Consider the following 21,983-nt stretch of genomic DNA (forward strand, 5'->3'; position numbering starts at 1 on the left):
GTGAGAGTGTGTCTGTCTTTTTTAGAGGGTATGTGTGGGCTGAAAAATTGTGGATTATGAGTTCATTCTGTTAATTAATTACATGTACACATACATAATTTATACTACAGAAAAAAGGTACATTCACACACGTTTACATAGCGATGTAAATGGGCATATTCCATAGACTTCTGTTTTTATATCTAGGTAATTATAAATACTACAACCTAAAACCCTAAACCCTCACAGAAATACTAATGTGTATGTGTGTATATATATATATATATATATATATATATATATATATTTTATAAAACACAGAAGTGGACACCCCCACCCCCCTCCCAAGTTAAACCTAATGAATCCACTTTAACATTCTCAAGTTTCCTAATATTTTGGTGCAAGGTATCTCCAGGGTCCATCTTACCCCAAGATTACAAAATCACCTTTACACTTCGGAAAAAAATATACAGAGATTTCTTTCCTCAGATACAAGTTAATTATTCTACCAGTGACAAATATACACACTTGTCATATTAGCAGCTGAATCTTATTCTCATTACTTTGATGTTGTAGATCAAATATAGCAGCCTTCTAACAAAGACATGAAAGTTTATTTCTTATGAATTAATTACATGTCTTGGAAGGTATGTTGGCATATAAAATCTCAAATAAAATGATATATTTTGTTGTTTCTAATGAGCCCATACAATAATTTATTAACTATAATTTATGTCTGTGTTTTTTCTGCAGGTTTTATTTTGTTAGTTGTGTAACATGTGCAAGTTTTAAATAAAACTGCCCTTTTTTATTTTACCCGTTGATTTGAAGCAAGTTATGTTTCTCATTCGGAGACTTTTATCTCATTTCCGGCAAAGCTTTATTAACTTCCGCACTCTTCGTCTGTTAACCCTTTTCGTCTAGACCGGTTCAGAATGGTGTGTATATTTCACAGTGAACCCGTGTCAATCCGTACCAATCCCGTGCTTTACCGTCTCCTCACCTGCCTAAAACCACCAACATGTTTTGCCAATTCTGTCAAGATTCTAATACACTAATTATTTTGACATTTGGCAGCAGCGATAATGTAGGATGATGAAAAAACAATCCGCATCATCTCCCGCTTCTACGAAAAGTTTGAATTTCTAAGGAAGCAGGTTCAGATGTTACAGTCTGCAATACAATGCTGATTTTATTCACGAAAATAACAATAAAACAGTTGAAAGCCATAGCTCTTATTCATGTGTCTTAAACTAGAGCATGTGTTTAAGTGCTAATAGTTTGTAATGATTTGTTGACGTCGTGTGAGCTGTCTGATCTCAGTCTGAAGTGCTGTGACTGACTCCGGTGTCTGCTCACAGGGGCGCGTGAGAACCAAGACCGTGAAGAAAGCCGCTCGGGTGGTTATCGAGAAGTACTACACCCGCCTGGGCAACGACTTCCACATCAACAAGAGAGTGTGCGAGGAGATCGCCATCATCCCCAGCAAACCGCTGCGCAACAAGATCGCGGGGTGAGTGAGTCGAGAGCCGCTGGTGAAGAATCAGTGCTGTACAGTAAGAGGGTCCTGTGGCCAGTTAATAAAAACATGTTCTCTGTGCAGGTATGTGACCCATCTGATGAAGCGCATCCAGAGGGGTCCTGTCAGAGGCATCTCCATCAAACTGCAGGAGGAGGAGAGAGAGAGACGGGATAACTACGTCCCAGAGGTCAGTGGGGTCATTTCACACTGCATCAGAAGATACACCATCACCATCCAAAGAGCTGACGTTAAGAGTGTGCTGTGATGATCACAAATGATATCCTGATCTTCTGCATTTGTGTTGAGAACTTAACTAGACAACATCTTGTCTAGTTTTGTTTTGTTGGTGTTTTGTTAATTAATTGTTATATATTTCTTTATTAGATGTGAATGTGGGCTTTATTATTATTAATTTTTGATAATCTTTCATTTTCTTTTTTTTCTTCTTTTTTTTTTAACCTTCTAAGCGGATGTGGGCTTAATTTTATTCATTGTTTGTTTGCCAAATTGCTGAATTTAATAAATTTCAGTAAGAATTAGACCCTGATGGCTGTTACCAATCAAATCATATCCTACAAAAACCTTTTTCTGCACTGTACAAGTGGCACCGAAGATGTGTCCGAAGCAGTATGTAAATGCATTTGGAATGCAATTGCATATTAAATATTTTGAATATTGAAAAGATTTTATTTAAATCTGAAACCATCTTAAAGTGTCATGGAAGCATTAATTTAACCAGTTCCTTCAAACAGTCTAAGCAGATGACTATTATTTTCCTCTAAACTCATTTATGTGCAGTAGTACTGTATTAGTCCCTTATTTCGTGTGCTTGTTCACTTGTTCTCAGGTCTCTGCTTTGGATCAGGAGATTATTGAGGTTGATCCAGATACAAAGGAAATGCTGAAGACTTTCGTAAGTTGATTTGACTGTAGTTTGTGTAGATAAACTGCTAAAACGTAACCCTATGTGCTTCCAGTGCTGTAATGGCTATATTTTACAGCCATCAAAAGCTCTGGAAAGACCAAAAAGCTGTCATTCCAGTGTTCTTATTCCGACTTGAATTAAGGACATTACATTAAACCGTTCTTTCTCTCATTGCAGGACTTAGGCAACCTCTCCAACTTGCAGGTCACCCAGCCAAGTATTGGAATGAACTTTAAAACACCCAGATGAGTCCAGAGGTGTCATTTTCAGAAGTCAATAAAGACTGTAAAAAAAAAAGACCATCTTTGTGTTTGAACAAGTTATTTATCATCTTTGTGATCATTATTCTCCTGACGTCTCTTCATAACACTGTATTACATCTTGAACAAGTCAGATCTACAAAGTAGTAGCAGTTAAAGCTTGTTTTAAACTAGATTTGATTTCTGAAATGTTAATGGTAACAGCGGTTTAAAAACAGCTAAACAGCTGATTTGAAAATGTGAAAAAATGTTGAATACTGAACCAATGTCAGGTTTCTATTCTATGAAAACCAGCTTTTCGTAGTAATGGAAAAATAAAGTAATGGAAATGTTTCATTTCCAATTATGCTTGATTTGAGTGGTTTCTAACCAATGTTTGGAGAATTAGGGTTAAAGGTCCTTATTCAGCAATCACGAATGACCAGAAACGGGAGAGAGTCCTGAAACACACCATTCAAAATATTTAAAATGCATGCAAGCAAACAAGAACCAACGGCAGTGTTTTTAGTAATTTTTTTTTAAAAGCCACAGAGTATTTCTAGGGACAGCAAGAAGATCTTTGTACAGAAATAAGCAACAACAGAATTCTGCATATGCAACACAGTAAAACCTGCCGCTCAAATATGATTTCAGAGGCAAAAGAACAAATAAGACCAGCTGCCTATGCTAAATTATGACACTACATTACACAAATAGAGCTTTATATTCAAAACACAGGATATGTAAAAATGTTTTTCTTTTTTTCTTTTCTCGAAATTGTTGAAAAAGTGCAATAAAGGTTTGACGGTCTACAACTTGATAGGTTCATCCCAAATAGGATTTTTGTTTTTTAACCAAGCTTTTTAACATGTTCCTATAGTTACCCAGAATTTCTTACAGTCAGAATGACATTCAAGAATATGTTTGAGACATTCAATTCATAAAACAAAATTATGATTGCTGTTACATATTTTCTTTGGGTAAAAGTACAGATCAAAACCATATCCAGCAGGGGAGGAATAGTTGTTTTTTTTTGCCTTGCACATTGAAATTCTATACAAGTACTTCATATGAAACGAATACAAGAAATCTAATGGAAAATGAAAGGTGAGCACTGGGAGTTCAGTATAAAAGTGTGTTGCATTTGCACTTTTTTGCATTAAGTGCCAAGCATGTGGTCTGTAAAATCTCACAGTGAATGTTGTCATTCATTCATTGAGTTTGTGTAAGATACCAATGCAGCAAGAGGAAATAAACCATATAAAGCACTTTCCAATGTACCAAATTTGTTCAGTTAGCAATTACATGTGTACAACCTGAAGTTTTTTGTTTCAGCACCATGTCTGACAGCATGCGTGATGGAGGTCTACGTTCTCGTATCAGTGACCAGTAACAGTCCAGCATTACACAATAAATATCACAGTGCTGTGTGATAAACATTTTGAAAATATTTCCCAGTTGCACTGATTTCTGCCATTCCACACAAATTCAACAAGGCATATCTGACGGGAACTCCCATTTTAAAACAGGCATAATGTAGAAGGGGGACGTTGCAGACTGCAAAAATCCATTCTAATGGTAAATGAAAAAGCAGCATGTCTCTGACTAAACGGAAACATTGCTGTGGTGATGAAATGAGTCCATTTTAAACATATATACAAACAGATAAGTGTATTTGCATATAAAACAATACAAAACATGTTTAAGAAAATAAGACATGGCACATTATATGACATACAAAAGAGAAAGAGACATCAATCAAAATGCTTAATACAAAATGAGTTGCAGAAATAAAAAGGACAAAAGGATGATGATGAACGGGTCAATATATATATAGATACAAAAACATACAAAGAAAAGACACAAATGAAACACTGTAAATTGTGCCTTACAAGCACCAACACGTACACCAGCGTAATGTAGTTTTCCTTTTTTCGTAGGATAATAAAATGGTCTTTTCAAATGGTCTCTGCTGAAACATAAGGAAACGTTTTAGGATGCTGAGAGAAAAATCGCAATCATCTGGTTGAAGTAACCACGTCAATTTCTCAGAATGTCCACTGTCCTCATTTGATGGGTTTCTCCTTCCTGAGAGTAAGCAAGGTATGCCAAACATTAGTGTTTTCTCACTCTCTTCTCTCTCCGTTTAGCGAATGATTGAGAACTCCTCCATGCTGTAAGTCCTCCCCGTGGCAGGTGAGGTCTAGTGTTATTGTGAGGATTGTGCTCAGGCTGTCGTGATGGCGTTTAGGTCCTTCATTAACCCCTCCAGATGGGCCATTTCCTCCGTCAACTCGTCAGTCTCGTAATTCTGAGGGAGATGAAGAAGGTTACAGCGGGGGGTGGGGTTGGGGAATTGGGTTTATGAGGGGATGGTCAGTGGTACTGCAGAAGAAAAACAGGAACTCAAATAGCACAGCCACATGCATGCATGGTAATAGATCAAGGGGTACGGTAGTATTGGGCATTTTGCAGGATAAACGAGAACCAATTAGTAGTTTTAAATCAATTTTTTAAAATTGCAAATAATTCAAAATTGCAAATAATTGTAATAAGCGGGCAATAAATACAGCCGTTAAAGGGGAGAAGCAGGTAAATGTTTGAGAGAGAGGAAAAAGAGGTAAAACATTTTATTATTAGCTTTATATAAATTTAAATATATTCAATATGGAACAGTATACTCAATATGTAACAGTATCCCTAGAAAAAAACAAAACAAAAACAAAGTATGAAACAGTGCATGACATTGCTGTAGCTCAAACTGTAGATCATGGCAGCAGAACGGCCAAGATCATAGTGCTGATGTATAATGATAAAATGTATACCTTGAATTCAATGGCAAATGTTGTAAAAAGTCATGTCATGTACCTATCTTCATAAATTAGACAAAACACTTTTTAGAGCAGATGGCTGCATTTGGTTCCTTCCGTTATATTATGTAGACACATTTTATTGCTGCTGTATAAATAATTAAACTACATTTAATATAGTCAAAACTACTAGACTTGACCAAAAATACATATAACAAGCATTTTTTTTTATGTCACAGAGTTCTATTCACTGCATAACAGAAATTACTCAAATGTACATCGATAAGTTGTAAGAGTCATAATGTACAGAGAAAAAGTAATACAGAACATTATAGGAACTAAAGTACTCACGCTCCCTACATCTTCATGCAGTCTGCTACTTTCCGAGACATCCGGTGCACTTGGAACTATGACAGGCATAGGAGTTCTCGTCCTTCCCAACGTACCAATAGAGGCTGTTTTAACTGAGTGAGGCCCTAAAACAAATCGTACAAGTCAGTGTTTGTCCTTCTCCCTCTTAACCTTAAACTTTTAGGACAGATGGAGTGTGACAACTAGATCCAAGTTACTGGAATAAAATAGTTTTCTATTGAAAAGACAGAATCTTTTCCCTCAGTCCATTTGTCTTCCTCTTCTGCAACTCTAAATTGAGGTGCCCCACAAGGGTCTGTTCTAGGTCCTATTATATTCTCACTATATATGTACCATTTAAGCATAATATTCCACAGACTTTTCTTATGCTTATAAATACTTTAATTTTTTTAATTGGAAAGGAGTACACCTTGGTTGGCAATATATTTTTAAACTCAATGCTGATCAGATATTTACATCCTCTAACTCCAATGAAATTACCAATAGCTGGTGAATGTACCTGCCTATTTTATAAACATTTTAATGTTAAAATACTTTATTTTAGACACTGCAGATTGGATCAACCAATATGGATGTGAATATCTTGTGTGAAGGAGAACTTACCTGTCTGAGACAGCAGTGGAGTGCTGGGTAATGCTGCTGAGTCATACATGGGGTGAGCTGGGATGGCAGGCACTGCAAAACTCTTGAGTGGGTGTGTGGGACGAACGTGTGCTGTGGGTGTACTGAATGCTGGCTCCTCCTCAGCGGCTGAACTGTGGTAGCTAATGTCTGTCTCTGAAAGGTCAGTGGTGCAGGAGGGCTGCCCAGATGGAGGGTGCAAGTCAACACTAGGGGTGTTCCTTACTGACTCTGTAATTACATCAGCACATGGGTCAGCACATGGTGCTTATTGCATACTATTAACCATGCGGGTGTTGAATACAAGCAACCTTAAAAAAAAAAAAACACAAGTAAAAAAAAAAAAAAGTCATATCATGTTAAACATAAATGTGATTATGTAGAATACTCTTCTTCTGAAACAACCAATTTTAAACAGTCTTGACCAGGTTGTGGAGACTCGAGGTGAAAGTCCAGAGCATCTTTTTGTGTCCCAACCTTAATATTTCTTCCTTAAATGTATTGTTGTTTGACATAATTGGTAAATTACCAATAGGTAAATTTGACTCCAAACTATTGGTAAAATGTGAGTTTGCAGTCGGTTGTTAGACAGAGACAGGTTTAGGAAAAAATAACGTTATTATGAGGCCATAATAATTAACAAATTAAAACTACATGGATGAATTGTTTACAATAAGATCAATTACATCAACGTAGAAAAAATATTTCATTCTAAGTAAATAGGGTAAATTTTGTTTTCATTTTGCCTTTCCTTAGATAATGAGGGTTTTTGGAGCATGTTTATTTGCTTTGTTGCTGGCTAAAGTTGGTCTGCCAGCTCTAACCAGCTTGACCAAAATGGTTCACAAGGTTGAAACCAGGTCCCTCAATTGATCAACAATCTAGAGCAGGCTGAACCACTGAATAAAAAAAAATGACCCGCTTAGGCCAGCTAGAAACCATGTAATGTTGGTAAAGCAGGTGCTAAAGAAGGAAATATGTTCTCTTTGAGAGATAAAGGGGGAAATTAAGAGATATGGAAAGTTTCACTTCAATTCCATGGTCGCCCAAGTGAGTGTATCTCCGTTTTGAGAGGAAAAGAAGAACATGGTCTAACACAATTGTATCCAGGAACAATGATGGTCTTCACAAAGTCCCACTGATGCGCTCTCACCTGTGGACTCTGCCCTGTCTAGATGAGAGATGGGGGTGGCGATGGACCGTGTGCTGCTCTGGTGGTGGAGATAGCTGCGTGTTGGCGAGGCCAGGTTGCCCAAGTGATAATGATGGTGATGGTTATCGAGGGAATGGATGGGGTGAGCACTAATCACAGCTGCGAAATGGACACAAATAATAGAGCGCCATGGTTTAGACCTTGCACACAAAGCTATGAGATTATGGAAAGCATGGTGCATCTATAACATCTGCTCATGCAAACAAACACCACCACACATTGAAAAGACACGCTATGTTGCTAGGTTAAAGAATGATCATTAGGCTAGAAACATACTCTAGACAACTATGCAAATGCAGATGCAAATTCTTGGCCAACCTGTTTCTTCATTGCTGTGTGGCTAACCTAACTAACTTTAACTAATTTGCTAAGAAATTGACTCTAGCTGAGCAACAGACCATTGCTCTGCCATTCTCATCCATTTTGAAATGTTCATCTCTCTTAGCTTGAGTTTTTTGCACCAGTGTACTTGAGTAGAGTATGTTTTTGGCCTACAACTACAATTAAGAACTCAGGGAACCTTGTTTGAGGACTATGTTATTCCAAAGAGCATAAATTGTTTAATATTGTAACTGAAAGAAAAGGGGCCAAATTAAGGGTGTCTGGTCCCTGGTTCAGGATCACACACTTACGCTGAGGGGGTTGTGCATCAAAGGGCATCATCATTTTAGGTCTCATTCCCCGACGGCCAGCCAGTGTAGACATGCTGTCCTCTGATTCATGGCCTGTAAATCAGACAGCGACCAGCCAATCAGATTGAGACAGGCTCCCAATACAAGAGCCATGTGAAGACAACCAGCTGACTTCCTAGAGTCAGTTGCCAAGATGATGTGATATTCTATTGTTTATCCATTAGAGGGCAGTGTAGACACACATATCAGGAGATCTGTAGGAGTAGGCGGCAGCAGATGGATATCACCATTCATGCCACGAGAACAAAGAAAACAAGGCTACAAGTTTTTCCATTTTAAGCAAGGAACATGCCAATCGCAAGCAATAATGACAAACAGTGGACATGACTTTGAAGCATCCTTCAGAAGCAGCAGCTGGAATGATGTCATGGATTATGCAGCAGGTGAAGACTGGTTAAGTTTAAAGACCCCATGAAATGGCCACAAATCTTCTTTCCTGTGTGTGACAGTGGTTTTTTCCTACTGAAACAGGAAGTTGGGCTAGACATACAAAAGGGACTATTTAGGCAGCTTTAGGTTTACAACATAGCTACTTGCTATCTATAGTCAGTTGTATATGCTACTGAGAGAGGGTTCCAGTCTGTTTTCCAAATAGAAATACTACAAATATATCTATAATCTCTAGAAGTTTGGGTGTCCACTAGTATACAGATGGTCTTTAACAGACAAAACTCTTTGCGTTCTGATTTCATGGGGTCTTTAAATCAAAGTTCTTACCACGGTAAGAGTTACGTCTCTGGAGCATAGGATCCATGGAGCCGTCCACTGGGGAGATGTCCTGGGAGGTTCTGGGGATTGGCGTGTCGGTCATGACTGGATTGGGTTCAGGCGATTTGTCGATAGGTTTTAGCTCCAAACGTTCGTGGTGGATCCAGAGGTCTGGTGGCTTCAGATCTTTGGAATTGCCTTTATACTTGTGGGATCCATTGGCGGACTTGCAGGCTGCTCGTTTCCTGAAGATCATACCAAACAGTTTGAACGAAGGTTGTGGCAAATACATTTACCCTCATGTCAGGAATGAGCATTAGGACTGTTCGTCAGCTGGAGACCTGAACTTACTTTTTCTGCTGTGTTGTGGTACGGCGTGTACACAGGAAGGCGCCAACCACCACCAGGATGATGGTAAATGCACCCACAGACACAATTATGACAATAACCAGAATGTGGTTATCACCAGTGCCAGACACATCTGGTTTCCCTGAAACATGGAAATTCCATGGTTATAATGTTACAAGAAAAGGAAAATTGGTCAAGGCAAACAAATGTGGAATGTTGGTTTTCTCGCCTGAAAGTTTGAAAAAGTTTTGAAAGCCTTAAATGTTTATGACAGAATGGCCTGATAGACAAAACTTACAGAGGGAATTTGTTGAGTTTTGCCTTGGGGTTGCTAAGTGTTAATAAGTTGATCCTAAGGTGTTTCTACATGGTTGCAAGACACCACTTGGGTGTTGCTAAGTGGTTGCTAGGTTGTTATTAAGGTGTTACTAGGTTCTTGGTATGGTTCTTAAAGACTACTGGTTGGGTTGCTACAAGGGCATAGCAAAGCTTAAACTTAAAAACACACTTTTTCTGTAGGTGAATCTAGATCAGGATTGATTTGTGTGAACATAAACGCATTCAAGTTAGATCGAGGAGCACATTCCTTTCAAAAACAGAAGTAATCCACTGCTTCTTCAGGGGCTCAGATTTCAGGATTAAATGAAGATTATTACATCTAACAAAAAACAGCTCAATCACTTAGGAGACATCTACACCTTCTTGTCTACACCTGCTCTGGCATCGAAACAATGGCGGACTGTTTACAGCTCACTCAGAGCGGGTCTGTGCTAACACGCCAGTGTTCGTCAATAGTCGAGGGAGGGGCCTTGGCCGGTGAGACATCACTCTGCCAAGATTCTCTAAATTTGTGATCTAAAGGTGCTTACGATTTTTGGGAATTAAAAAATAAAAGCACTGGGTGGATTTTTATTATTACAGGGTGGGCTGTGAAACACACTAACAACACATTTATGTTCAAACACCGTGTAAAAGTGTATTTTGCATCTGATGTCCATTTTAAAGTGTTGCTAGTTTGATGTGGTTGGTTACCATGAAATATGGAATTGCCAAGCGGTTCCAAGATGTTTGCTAGAGTGTTACATGTTCTTCAACACGGCATTGCGGTGGTAATTGCAATGTGCTGCTAAAAAGATGTTAGGATGTTACTAAGGGGTAGCTACGCTGTTATTAAGCTGTTGGTAATTTATGGGGGTGTTCGCTAGAGCTCCTTGGTAGTTGTTATGGCATTGGTAGATGGTTGCTTTGTGGATGCTAGTGTATTAATGGGATATTGCTAAGTAGTTGTGTTGCTAAGTGGATGCTAGTGACTACTGGGTGGTTGTTACGGTATCGCTTAGTGGTATTAGGCACAGTACTAAGGGCAGTTTCTTGGTTGCTGTTATGGTAAATTATTGATTAGCCATTTCTAGGGGATTTCTACAGTGTATTTTGTTTGGAAACATAAAACAGCAATTACCAACTGATCCAAATTCTTGTACAGAGGGTCTTCCTGGTTTCACCAATATACCTGGAGCTGCAAGAGGTCAGATAAGAAGAATTGAAAGGTGGCACATTGGAATCTACGGCTCTTGTGTAAAGTTCACATTAAGACACATTCCACTGCATGCCATTTTAACAGATAAACCACAAAGAGTACTTCAGAGAATGAGCACGAAACTCTCCTCATTTGACTAAAATGCGCTTGGGAAAAGACTGTTAGTAGTATGAAGTTTTAGCCACATGTGCATTTTGCTGATAAACTCTTAGTAAATGGTAGTCAGGCAAGCAAAGAAGGATGTTTTTCTGCTATACACCAGCTGGACCTTTCTGTGACTGCTGATGAATTTCAGTGTTCAGGGAAAGCAAGCTGCTCACTTCAGTTTGAGGAAATTAGTGGAATAAGAGAAGAGAGAGCAATTACCTTGGTCATTAGCCATTTTGTCAGAGGATTCGGCTAGCAGGACAAAGCAGAAGGAGAGGAGACAGGTTAGAGGGAGAGAGGCATGCAGTCAGAGCTAAGCAGGACCCTATGGGCGGCTTGTGCATGAGCCAGTATGAAAGATTGGTGAGGTAAGGGTCAATGCAAAGGGTTAAGCTTTAGATTAGGTTAAAAATAGCGTATGTGCATATGGTACCATAATATATTTCCCCAATATTGAATCTTATTAATTATAATTTACCAACTGAACAGTGCTGAAAAGAACAGCATGAAATTCCCTAATGTCTGATACTAGTCTAGTTTTTTTGATCAAGAAAATCTTGCTGGTTAAGCCTGATAAGAAACATAGTGGTTACACCAGTATCCCATTGTATTTTTGGATTCATAAGCCAGCATATGCTGGTCTTTTCAGCAAGCAGCAGTGATTGTTATCATTCATCAGCGTGAATGAGTTGGTTTACCTTTAGGAGTGCGGAACTGGACAGCATCAGACATGGGACCCATCCCTTTAGAGTTACGCGCCTGGATCTTGAAGTAGTAGGCGGTATCAAGGGTCAGCTCTTGAATCTGATGGGTTAGCCTGTTCCCCACTACTGGCTCAATGACCCAGTCATGAACCTCTGCATTCACATCAGTGCTGTAGTAAATGATGTAACCTGAGAAGGCAGAGAAAAAGTGATATATGTTGTATATTGTAAAGATATATCAGGCAAGTTACATAGTCACTAGCCATGTTTCCATTGCCCTTCAAATTGGGCAAAATTGAAATTGTGAATTGAATATATGCCTAATGGAAACACATCAACATGGCAAAATTAGAAAAAGGAATACAATCGCAAAAACGCAATGGAAACAGTTTTTCGCATTTACAGGTCACCTGGCATAGGTAAAAGTCACATGACCATTCTTTAATGTATTATAACCTCCAAGAAACACCTCATACATGGTCGTTCACAATTATAAAGGGCTTTCCTGCAATAAATGCATGGACAAGTCTGTGGTGCACTACAGCTCCGACACGGCCACTTTGGTTAATGTTTGTGTTTATATGGCACGTTTCAGAAGCATCCCAGAAGCCACTGTCCATCCTGCTTTACTAAAGATACATGCATAAAGGCGGTCGCACAACAGACGAGAAGCGCCCCGTCGCGTCGCGCCACATGTAGGACAACTCGAGGTATCACACACCGGACGCACACATTCTATATGCGCAAGTTCAATTTCGCAGCAAGATTGGTGATTTTTAACTTCATCTATTATTATTATTTTAAATATATGATTTTAATTCATAAAAGCTGAGGATTAAACGTTAATTAATGAAAAGAATCTGTGTTATAATAAGTCTGTTATTGTTTTGTTGTAACTGTTGTTTAGGCAACTGTGCAGCCTGAGTGAAAACGTAACCAAACACTTTGTAATGTTTTATTTCAATGAAACAAATGTACTGTATTTTAGTTTCAGTTTCAGTTTATAACATCTGGGTTTTTTAATATAAAACTATGCAGATGGCGCTTTGTTGCGCGGCAGAAATTTGAACAGCGTTCTGAGTCGTAGCTGGGCGCCGCGGACAGATGCCGAATGGTGCCGACGGTGTGTGTACACCCATAGAGAATAATGTGTTCGAATTTTAAAGACGTGGCACGTGACTCGTCCGGTGTGTGACCCCCTTAAGTGTACGTCAATATAAAATAATGGCTAGTGCAGTGGCTGCAGTTTTAATTTTTGCGAGCTTTTGTAAATCTACCATCTCCATGACTTATTACGAGAGAAAAAAATTGTTTTAGTCACAAAACATCAGTTATTGGAAACGGCGTCAATTCGTAATAGATTTTTAATCGCCATTTATAAAATACTGTGAAAGTTTTGCGCAAATCTGTTATGGAAACCCAGCTACTGTTTCTAACAGGTTACTTTTGTCACCTGTGATCTTGCCATTGGCTTCTGAGGGTGGCTGCCAGTTGACGATGATGGTTCGTGGTCGTCCCTCTTTACTCACCACAGTCACATCTTTAGGAGCAGAACTTGGGACTGGGGAGAAATATAACGTGAATCAAGACTACAATTGCAGATATTTCCTAACAATTTATGTAAATGCAAAGTTTATTACTCATTGGGTGTGTTTACATGTACAACAAAACTACTTGATGAGTCACTAATCTAAAACGATTAGGCCGCAACCTGCGCGATCTTGAGTACATACTTGTTTCAAATGTTGTTCCATGTGCAGTCATGCTCCAGGTGCTGGTCCTCCGGCCCTTGGTCACCATGACCGAGAACTCGTACAAGGTGTTGGGTTTAAGACCCGTCACTGTGTGAGTTAGTGTGGTGGTATTAGCCACCTAAAAATAACAAATCAACGTCAGTGATATAACAACTGAAGATTATCCACCATCCTCCACCTTCAGTGTGAGGAGCCTAGATTCTGTTAACATACCTTGAACTTTGTGTTTGCAGGTATGTTGGTCTTCCAACGCACTGTGTAGTAACGTGCATCTGTGATCTTCTGGTTCTTGGGTAGTGAGTTGTCCGCCCAGGTGACTTTGATTGTGTCGTGGCTCAGAACGGACGCCTGAACGCCCACAGGAGGCAGCATGGGTAAAGGGTCTGGTACTGGAGTGTATGGAGCATGGAAAAGTTCGTATAAATCAACATCAGGGTCTATGGGGTCTGCAAGCAAATTACACAATGTCCCATGGCAAAAAAAAATAAAAAGGTGAAAAAGGGTGAACGCGATTAAACATACAAGGAGAGGGTTTTAGGATGGGAGATACATAACGACGGGGGTGAACGGATTAATGGGCATAAATGGGAGGTGAGGAAGGGAGAATTGTGGAGGCGGGATTGGGAATAGAGAAAGAGAGAAATATTGGATTAGAACAGAATATCGAGAGACAGTCACAAAATCATCAAGAGCTACAGAGAACTACATCTACAATGAGTCAAAGAACTACATCAGCTTGGATCACTACCAGCTACATTACAAACAAAGGAGGAAGACGATCAGTCAGACAGTGAGAGTACATATACACTGAGCCTGGAATACAATGCAATCCTCATCTAGAATTTTACATGGATATAAACAATGCTGTTAGGGATGTCAAATGTTAAAACTGTAATTAATATGTATTACACCTTGTATTTATTGTAAGTTTAGAAAATCTCAAATTGTGTGTGCTCGAAGGTCACAAGTGTTTAGCTAATAAAAAGGTTGAGATCTTTTCCTTTTATTCTGCAATTTAACCAGATTCACAGAAGGAAGCAGATGAAAAGGTTTTTATCTTTCTTTCATGTCTATTCATTTTTATTTGAGGTGTGGAATCAGTGACCTTGTCTGAGTCAAGGTTTTGAAGATGCACATTTTTTGATTATTCACCAAAGCTTTCACATTTCAACGTGCGATGCAGCTCTGAATTTACTGATATGATAATATCAAATACCAGAACAAAAAAATAAGCCTTAAAAGTCTGATCCTTTTATAGATTTAAAGCTGTTTGCCTGCCTTAAATCACCTGTTTCCCGAAGCGCTCCCTTCAAGAATAACAATTTGGAGTGGGAAAATATGCTTGCTTGGTTTTATATGTGTGAAAATGAGAACACATTGTTTCTGGCTTCAACAATTAACTGTTTTCAAATGGCAAAGTGGGGAAAAAAACGGGTTGTTTTCCATAGTTCTGAAGCAGCCCCATTGTGAGCGCTATGTGAGGTTGAGCTCTGCTTGTTCTCTGGAATTCTGTTAAACGGATTCACTTTCCAACTAGCATGCAATGCCTAACAAAACAAGAAATATAAAATGCAAAGTAACACACACTAAAGTAATTCACTCAAAATAGGAAATCTAAACATGCAGTAATAGACCATTACAATTTATCTCTTATTTTAAAATAAACATATATATTCTGGCACTCTCAGAAGAAGCAAAACTGTCACCTTTACCTGTTAGTATTTATTACAACATTCTCTCTAATGGTGGAAGAGGCGCTTATGTATGAAGGAATGGGTGAGCGAGCAGATATAAACTCTGCAGGAAATCATCAAAGCCCCTGCAGCAGGTTTCCTCGAGTTCAGTTAAAGGTCAACCAGGCGAAATGAGAAATGCCATGTACCACACTGCATGCTGGGAATTAATAAGAGTGTTCCACTGATCAAAAATGGAGGTGAGAAATTATCTGGTGTTCAGAAAGTGGCCAGTTTCAGTTTTTTACAATTTCATTCCCTACGCAGTGTGAGTTCTTGGCATGTATTATACAGTGCTTCGTTTTTATTATACAATCAAATATTACAATAGCAATATAAATTTTTGTTTGTTTTTATTTCATATTTTTAGTAATATACTTAATAATTAACATACTACTAATTGATTATAATCATTATTATTTTATAGCCATATTGATATACAATCACAAAATGTTGGTCCTATAAAAAAGCACATTATACCTGAATTTTCTTTTCAATTGCATTTTAAAATGTGATCACTTATTACTAGTTTTTAACAAATCATGCAGTCTAACAGTAACTGGTAGTCAACCATTCATTAGTCAAAATATTTCCAATATTGTTTAAACTTTTCAAATGAATAACAAAGAAAATGCATGTTGATACATTTCAGGTGAAGATTGCACTTAACCCTAATTTTGCACAACGTTCCAAATAGTTTTCGTTGCAAATAAATAAATAAAGGAAAACATTCAGTACTGAAGATGATAAAAATGGCTATTTCACCATAAACCACATTTGGATCACCATTAAATGTAATGTTTGACCAGTGCTACTCAGCCATGTCATATCAACATTCGCTTGGACGGTGGAGTGACTCATTTCCTGGAACTGATTGTCATGATGTTCCTGTACTTCGGATAAGAGCAGTGTTTAATCAAACCTCTGCATCTCAATCATGTGCAGCGCTATTAAGCAGTGCTTCAATTGTGAAGAGCATATGGCTTCATCTGTATCTCATAATCAAGAGGATTCCTCTGTTTGCTAGGAAGCACAAGCATTAGAGACCACACAACTACTGAAGAACTCTTAAGATGGTCTCTAATGAGAAGAACAAGCACTCAACCGTTCTGCATATCCATAATGTCAATACGATTACCAGGAAATAACAGAAATGCAATTTTAGAAAAACTGTAGATTTCATTAGGACCTCAATCTTCAACCTCAACCTCAAACAGGCAGGTGCAATGGGATTTCTACAGTAAATATGCCAATATTCTCCATATTAGGCATCCAGTGGTGGCAAACGAGGATGAGTATGTTGAAGCTGTAGGTGTGGTGTGTTATAAGGCTGAGCGGTGCCGGCCGTGACCTACCTGATTGGGGTCGTGTGATAGCGCTCTCATACACAGGGATTCCCTCCCCCACGTTGTTGTAGGCCTTCAGTGTGATAACGTAGTGCGAGCTGGGATCTGGCAGGGAGAAAGCCAATCATTTAGCTAATCAAGCCCACAGCTCCACTGAGAGCTCCAACCATATTCATCATCCTAGCAGGGGTGCATATTTAAACACCCTTATTGATTCTAGCGCTCGTGTAATTAGATGAATTACGAAAACTTAAATTATGCTGTTGCTTCTGATGATTATTTTTCTCGTTCCTTCAAATGTAATTACAATGGGGTGGAGAGAGGGCTAAATCTCCCACTCTTGAGTACATACAATCCATTTCCCCAGTTCGGTTTACTTTAATTCACTCTCAGAGGCTACAGAGCTATTTCTTCACTGCTACTTCATGTTTGTCTGATGAAAGTGTGAATGAATGTTTAGAGCTCAATCATTTTTATATCATGGTAAAAAACAAACAAACAAACAACAAATTTAATTAATTAATAAAAAAATATCTGAAATATATCTTTTTTATAAATTTTACTTATGTTTCCTTTATTTATTTTACCTTTTAATAAATGTTTAATTCAATTTAAATGCTCAAACTCAGATGTTCAAATAAAATATTCAAATGTTTAATATAAATGTTCAAACATTCAATTGAAATCTTTTTAATTTAATAATAAATAAATTTACTTAAAAGCATTTTAAAAACTACTTTTACCCATAATGTATCTGAAGACAGAACATCTATTTTCTTGCCCCTCAAAGCAAAATAAATTTTTATTATATTTTTTAATGAACAAATATTTTTTTTTGAAGCAGAATTATTATAATGGAGGATCTTACTCAAGTTCTCAATGGTGTAGTATCTCTGTTTGTAGTCCACTTTAATGGTCTTGGCGTGAGGGCTGCCGATCCCATAGCCGATGGAGTAACCCCTCACCACAATGTCCTGGTTCTCCGGGGGCGTCCAGCTCACTACAATACTGTTCACAAGTGGCCGCACATGCAAGGAGCTGGGGACGTCTGGCACAGTTGTCTCTGAAACCCAAGGACCAGCAAAATTACACTTTGTCATCTTAATCAAGCACCAGCACTTACAAGATATCTGTCTGCTTTTACCATCCAGATCGCTCTCAAACGTCTCAGCAGTGGCCCAGTCTGTGGCCGGACCCGTGCCGTTGACCGTCATGGCCGACACTCGCAACATATATTCAGTGCCTCGCTGCAGACCTGAAAAATACAAGAACTTCAATACAGGCTTTGATACATTTGAATTTGGTTTGTGAAATAAAAGTGCACAAATTGATTTTTGATTGATTTTTGTTTGTTTGGCTTCCTACAAAGTTCTGGGCGGTTCCTAGAGCGCCCCTAGTTTAAATCACTAACCCTAATTATAAGGAATGGTAAAAAATGAAGCACCCCGTCTCAACCAACCAGTCAGCTCATTTCTCTGGAAACAAACCGAAAGATGCTTCACAACGCTCCACGTTTCTCAATCCATTTACCAAGACTAAATCAATAACCACCCCTGCATCATCATCATCATCGGTTCTGCTGTACGACATACTGACCTACACGCTACAGCATTGCCTAGAGTGCTGATTTATAAAGGTCTGCTTCCACAAATCGCACTGGACTGACACAAACAACAACATGACAACTGACGGATTCATCATTTCACATGTCTGATGCCGTGGGCATGTTCTGGTTTTCATAGATGAGGGAATGCCTGCTGTCTTTAAATAAGCCAGAGGTTGTAATTGCTTTAAAATGTTAATAAGCGTCTGCTTAGTTCGAGTGTTGAATGCAGAAGTCAGAACTGTTCCTGCGGCCTTGTGGGAGATAGCAACAGCCTTTGAACTAACAAACATCTCATCTCAGCTCAACTGGAACAGAAAACAACCATTATGCTCTTTGATGCCAACCACGGCACGACGCTCATGAAGCTGCTGAAATCTATTTAGAATTGAATTCTCACTTTTGTCTCATTAATGGATAGTTTGTCACTTGAGGCTTTATTTTTTGCTGCCTCATCTGTTCTGCAATTTCTGAGAAATATATACACCAAAAGCACTGGTGAACAAGAGTAAGGACAGAATATACTGATGCCTTAAAAAAAAAAAAAAAAACTAATTCTCAACCATTATGGGTTTCAGCAACGGCTGACGCTTATGCCACTATTATGCCAAGGACAGACACACTGGGGCTGTTAACAGATTAAAAAATTAATCAAATTAATTACATGACACACTCGTTAATTATTTAAATAGGATCCGGGCAAATGAATAAATGTGTCAATTTTGCTCATTATTTTTTTTAATTAACTGTGCTAAATGAACTCAAACTAAAGGTCTATAATAATATTTAATAACGTTCAAGGTATATATATATATATATATATATATATATATATATATATGTGTGTGTGTGTGTGTGTTATAGCTAGATGAGGTATTGTTCAGCTCACCATCTATGAGCTGATAGAGCTGTGATCCTGAAGTGATCTCGGCCGCCTCGCTCTTCCTCGTACCCTTCCTGTAGCGGATCTTATAGCCGGTGATCTCACCGTTCTGGGCATCTGCTGGAGGAGGCTGCCATCTGACCATGATGCTCTACATTTGAGAAAACACACACAAAACAACACATCCTCAGCATCACACATTCAGATTTCATTCCAAAGCAATAAGCAGAGTGTATCAAATGGAGAATAACTGGAGCGTGTCCTCCGCGCACCTACAGCACGTGCAGAGTCACCACAGTAACAAGCCTGAGTGCAGGCATCTAACCCGAGTCATCATCTCCCCGAGGCAGCCATTAGAGAACGTGATCATCCCGCACATAAAGCATGCGTGAGTATATCAGTCCTGCAGCAGAGGGCATTGGGCGAGCAGCAGAGACCGGCCCGAACCGAACCCATGAATAATAGATAAAGCCTGCGGGAACGCAGCTCAGGACGGATGGAGGGGGCTAGCTGCAGGGATAATGAAGGCAGGGAGAGGGGCCGCTCAGTGAGGGCGGGGAATTAATTAATAGCATTCACACTTGCCTTGTTCACGGGGCATGAGGGATTCAACCAAATTAAATCTGCACCATGTATGCAATTACTGTATTTCAATTTTCAACCAATTCCAGTTTACCTCGCTAACTAGTGCTTGTGTTTTCAGATAAACAAACTTGTTTTAATTGACTTATGGGTCACAGGGGTGTCTAGTGCTATCAGCAGGGGCCTTGTATACGGTTAGTCACTGTTTTCATTATACACACCCAGACTGAATCCCCCCTCTGTTGCACAGCACCCCAGGGCCACACGAGGGGGTCCCGATACCGTCCGCAGGAGCCCAGTAATTAACCACCTTCTCATGCAATATACAAAAAAAAGCTTCTGTCTGAGACTTTAAGCCTTTTTTATTATTCAGTGCTAATTACTGAGCCATAAAACCTATCACAGGCTTGAAAGTGTGTGGATCTGTGTGTATACCCACAATGCAAAGACCCTGCAATTAAACCGGAAGGTTACCGTTTTTGAAGAAAATACGAGTTGTGCCTGTGTAACACTTGCTGTCATGAAGCTCTGTGCTCTGGGTGATTGCTAAGATGTTCTGAATGGTTTATATGCTGTTTCTAGGGTGTTTTAACTTTAGGTTTTGACCTATACACCTTATGGATCATAGAAACAAGTCTTTATAATGGTGTCTTTAAACTTCCATTTTTGCAGTTGCTCTATAGCTTCACTGTTGAAGAGTAATATATACAGTAGTACAGTATAGATGGGTTCTTTAATGTCTTGGTGGGTGTTCATTTTAAATATATATCATTTTGTTTTTTAAGTGAAAGACAGGTTACTGGAGCAGAGCAACCTCATCATAGAGTTATTATAGTTAACTAAAACTATTAAAAATTAAACTTTTGAAATAAAAGTGGTCTAAATGTAAAAAAAAATTATCAAGACAACACTTAAACTTAATATACTAAAATAGCATCTTAAACTAAAACAGAACAAAATGAATAAACTATACCGACATACCTAAAAAAAGCAAAACTCCACACTAAAAAAATAAAAAACAAAAAGATATTATAGTACCTTAATGCGAATCAAATGTTGTGAGAGGGAGGGGAAGATATTTTGAATTAGATTTCATAAAAGTATTCCATAAAATATAAGAATTGTCAGTTTTGATTTCACGGTGACTTTAACACTTTCCAAGGATGTGCAAAGCAGACGTCACGCTTGCCTTAGCAAACACCATGAAATAAAAGCGCTAAATGCATTACTGCAGCCCAAGTCACTTGTCTACATATGACTAGAAACAGAAACAGACTCCAGGATAAAAACAACAGGAGCTAGACAAATATAAATTGTATCTCGAGAAAGAGGGGGAGGTGAACACAGAGGAAGAATGAATGAAGATGTAAAGCTTTGTGACAGCTTTCTAGCCCGAGCACAGATGTGCTGCTCATCGCAGTTAAATCACAGCAACAGATGAGTGTCTTCATCAGAACCACTGCACACTTCACACCCGACACTCATTCAGCCTTACCTTCGAGTTCAGCACATCAACCGTCATGTTCTGTGGCGGAGCACTGGGGACTGAACAGAGGGAGAAGAGGACAGTATTAGTTCACACAGCCTCAGCTTTTATTAAGGCAAGACACTGAGATAAACAGGGTCAACTAATAGATACTTAACCAATAGAATACTTCCCTCAGCTTATTATTCACAATACATTAGGGATAGTTCACCCAAACATGAAAATTCAAAGATACTTTGAAGAATGTTGGTAACTAAACAGTGTAAGGTTTACAATAGCCACAGTATTGAAAATAAAAATACAATGGCTACCGTCAACTGTTTGGTCACCTACATTCTTCACAATATCTTTTTCTCTGCTCAACACCCACACGGGTTTGAAATTATGACACTTTAAATTTGGGGAGCAAATGAAGCCTTTGGGCCCTATCTTGCACCCAGCGCAATTGACTTTGTACACCGACGCATGTGTCATTCCTATTTTGCACCCGCGCAAAGCGCGCTTTTCCCTCCACAGAAGCACGTCGCTAAACTAGTGAATGAACTTGCGCTCCCTGGGCGGTTCAGCGCAAAAAAAGAGGCGTGTTCCGGCGCAAACAATCCCTGGTGCTATTTTGCTGTTCCATTAAGCAATTGCGCCACTGACCAGAAAAAACCTAGTCTAAAGTCAGTGGCGCGTTGCGCGCTGTTCATTATGCTATTTTAAGGGCGCATGTTTGACCTTAATGTATATAGCGTGCACAACGCGCATACACTTTGCTCATATAATCTACACAGATT

The 21,983-nt window shown here is 38.9% G+C and overlaps 2 protein-coding genes across 12 annotated transcripts in view; one reads left to right on the forward strand and one right to left on the reverse strand.

Annotated features, from left to right (window-relative positions):
- The first annotated feature begins 830 nt into the window (after positions 1–830).
- Positions 831–2,728, forward strand: rps17 (ribosomal protein S17). Its single transcript, XM_026268535.1, has 5 exons — positions 831–917; positions 1,341–1,492; positions 1,583–1,688; positions 2,349–2,414; positions 2,604–2,728. Exons 1-5 carry the CDS (start codon positions 915–917, stop codon positions 2,673–2,675), a joined length of 399 nt encoding a protein of 132 aa, XP_026124320.1. The 5' UTR covers positions 831–914; the 3' UTR covers positions 2,676–2,728.
- A 457-nt stretch (positions 2,729–3,185) lies between these two features.
- The window catches only part of neo1a (neogenin 1a), a 145,933-nt gene continuing 127,135 nt past the window's right edge, over positions 3,186–21,983 (reverse strand). For 2 of the 11 annotated variants that reach the window (XM_026268523.1, XM_026268527.1), the window contains exons 12-29: positions 21,214–21,263; positions 19,143–19,287; positions 17,795–17,905; positions 17,519–17,713; positions 16,660–16,755; positions 13,785–14,017; positions 13,551–13,689; positions 13,271–13,378; positions 11,812–12,006; positions 11,333–11,365; positions 10,889–10,945; positions 9,433–9,571; positions 9,091–9,326; positions 8,314–8,406; positions 7,622–7,780; positions 6,451–6,699; positions 5,827–5,951; positions 3,186–4,976 (exon numbers count right to left, since the gene is read on the reverse strand). In XM_026268523.1, the coding sequence (XP_026124308.1) occupies positions 4,893–4,976; positions 5,827–5,951; positions 6,451–6,699; positions 7,622–7,780; positions 8,314–8,406; positions 9,091–9,326; positions 9,433–9,571; positions 10,889–10,945; positions 11,333–11,365; positions 11,812–12,006; positions 13,271–13,378; positions 13,551–13,689; positions 13,785–14,017; positions 16,660–16,755; positions 17,519–17,713; positions 17,795–17,905; positions 19,143–19,287; positions 21,214–21,263 (2,447 nt within the window). In that variant the 3' untranslated portion in view covers positions 3,186–4,892. Of the gene's footprint in view, positions 5,051–5,826; positions 5,952–6,450; positions 6,700–7,621; positions 7,781–8,313; positions 8,407–9,090; positions 9,327–9,432; positions 9,572–10,888; positions 10,946–11,332; positions 11,366–11,811; positions 12,007–13,270; positions 13,379–13,550; positions 13,690–13,784; positions 14,018–16,659; positions 16,756–17,518; positions 17,714–17,794; positions 17,906–19,142; positions 19,288–21,213; positions 21,264–21,983 lie in introns of all 11 variants that reach the window. The other 9 variants (XM_026268526.1, XM_026268531.1, XM_026268524.1 and 6 more) reach the window with 8 other exon arrangements.

Source organism: Carassius auratus, chromosome 7 (genome assembly GCF_003368295.1).
Source record: "Carassius auratus strain Wakin chromosome 7, ASM336829v1, whole genome shotgun sequence".
In the NCBI taxonomy this organism is placed as follows: domain Eukaryota; kingdom Metazoa; phylum Chordata; class Actinopteri; order Cypriniformes; family Cyprinidae; genus Carassius; species Carassius auratus.

What these genes read in the sequence shown, in the direction of transcription:
- rps17 (XM_026268535.1), top strand. An exon ending in GGGATAACTACGTCCCAGAG is followed by an intron (nt 1,689 to 2,348) that starts GTCAGTGGGGTC and finishes ACTTGTTCTCAG; the next exon opens with GTCTCTGCTTTGGATCAGGA. An exon ending in AGGAAATGCTGAAGACTTTC is followed by an intron (nt 2,415 to 2,603) that starts GTAAGTTGATTT and finishes CTCTCATTGCAG; the next exon opens with GACTTAGGCAACCTCTCCAA.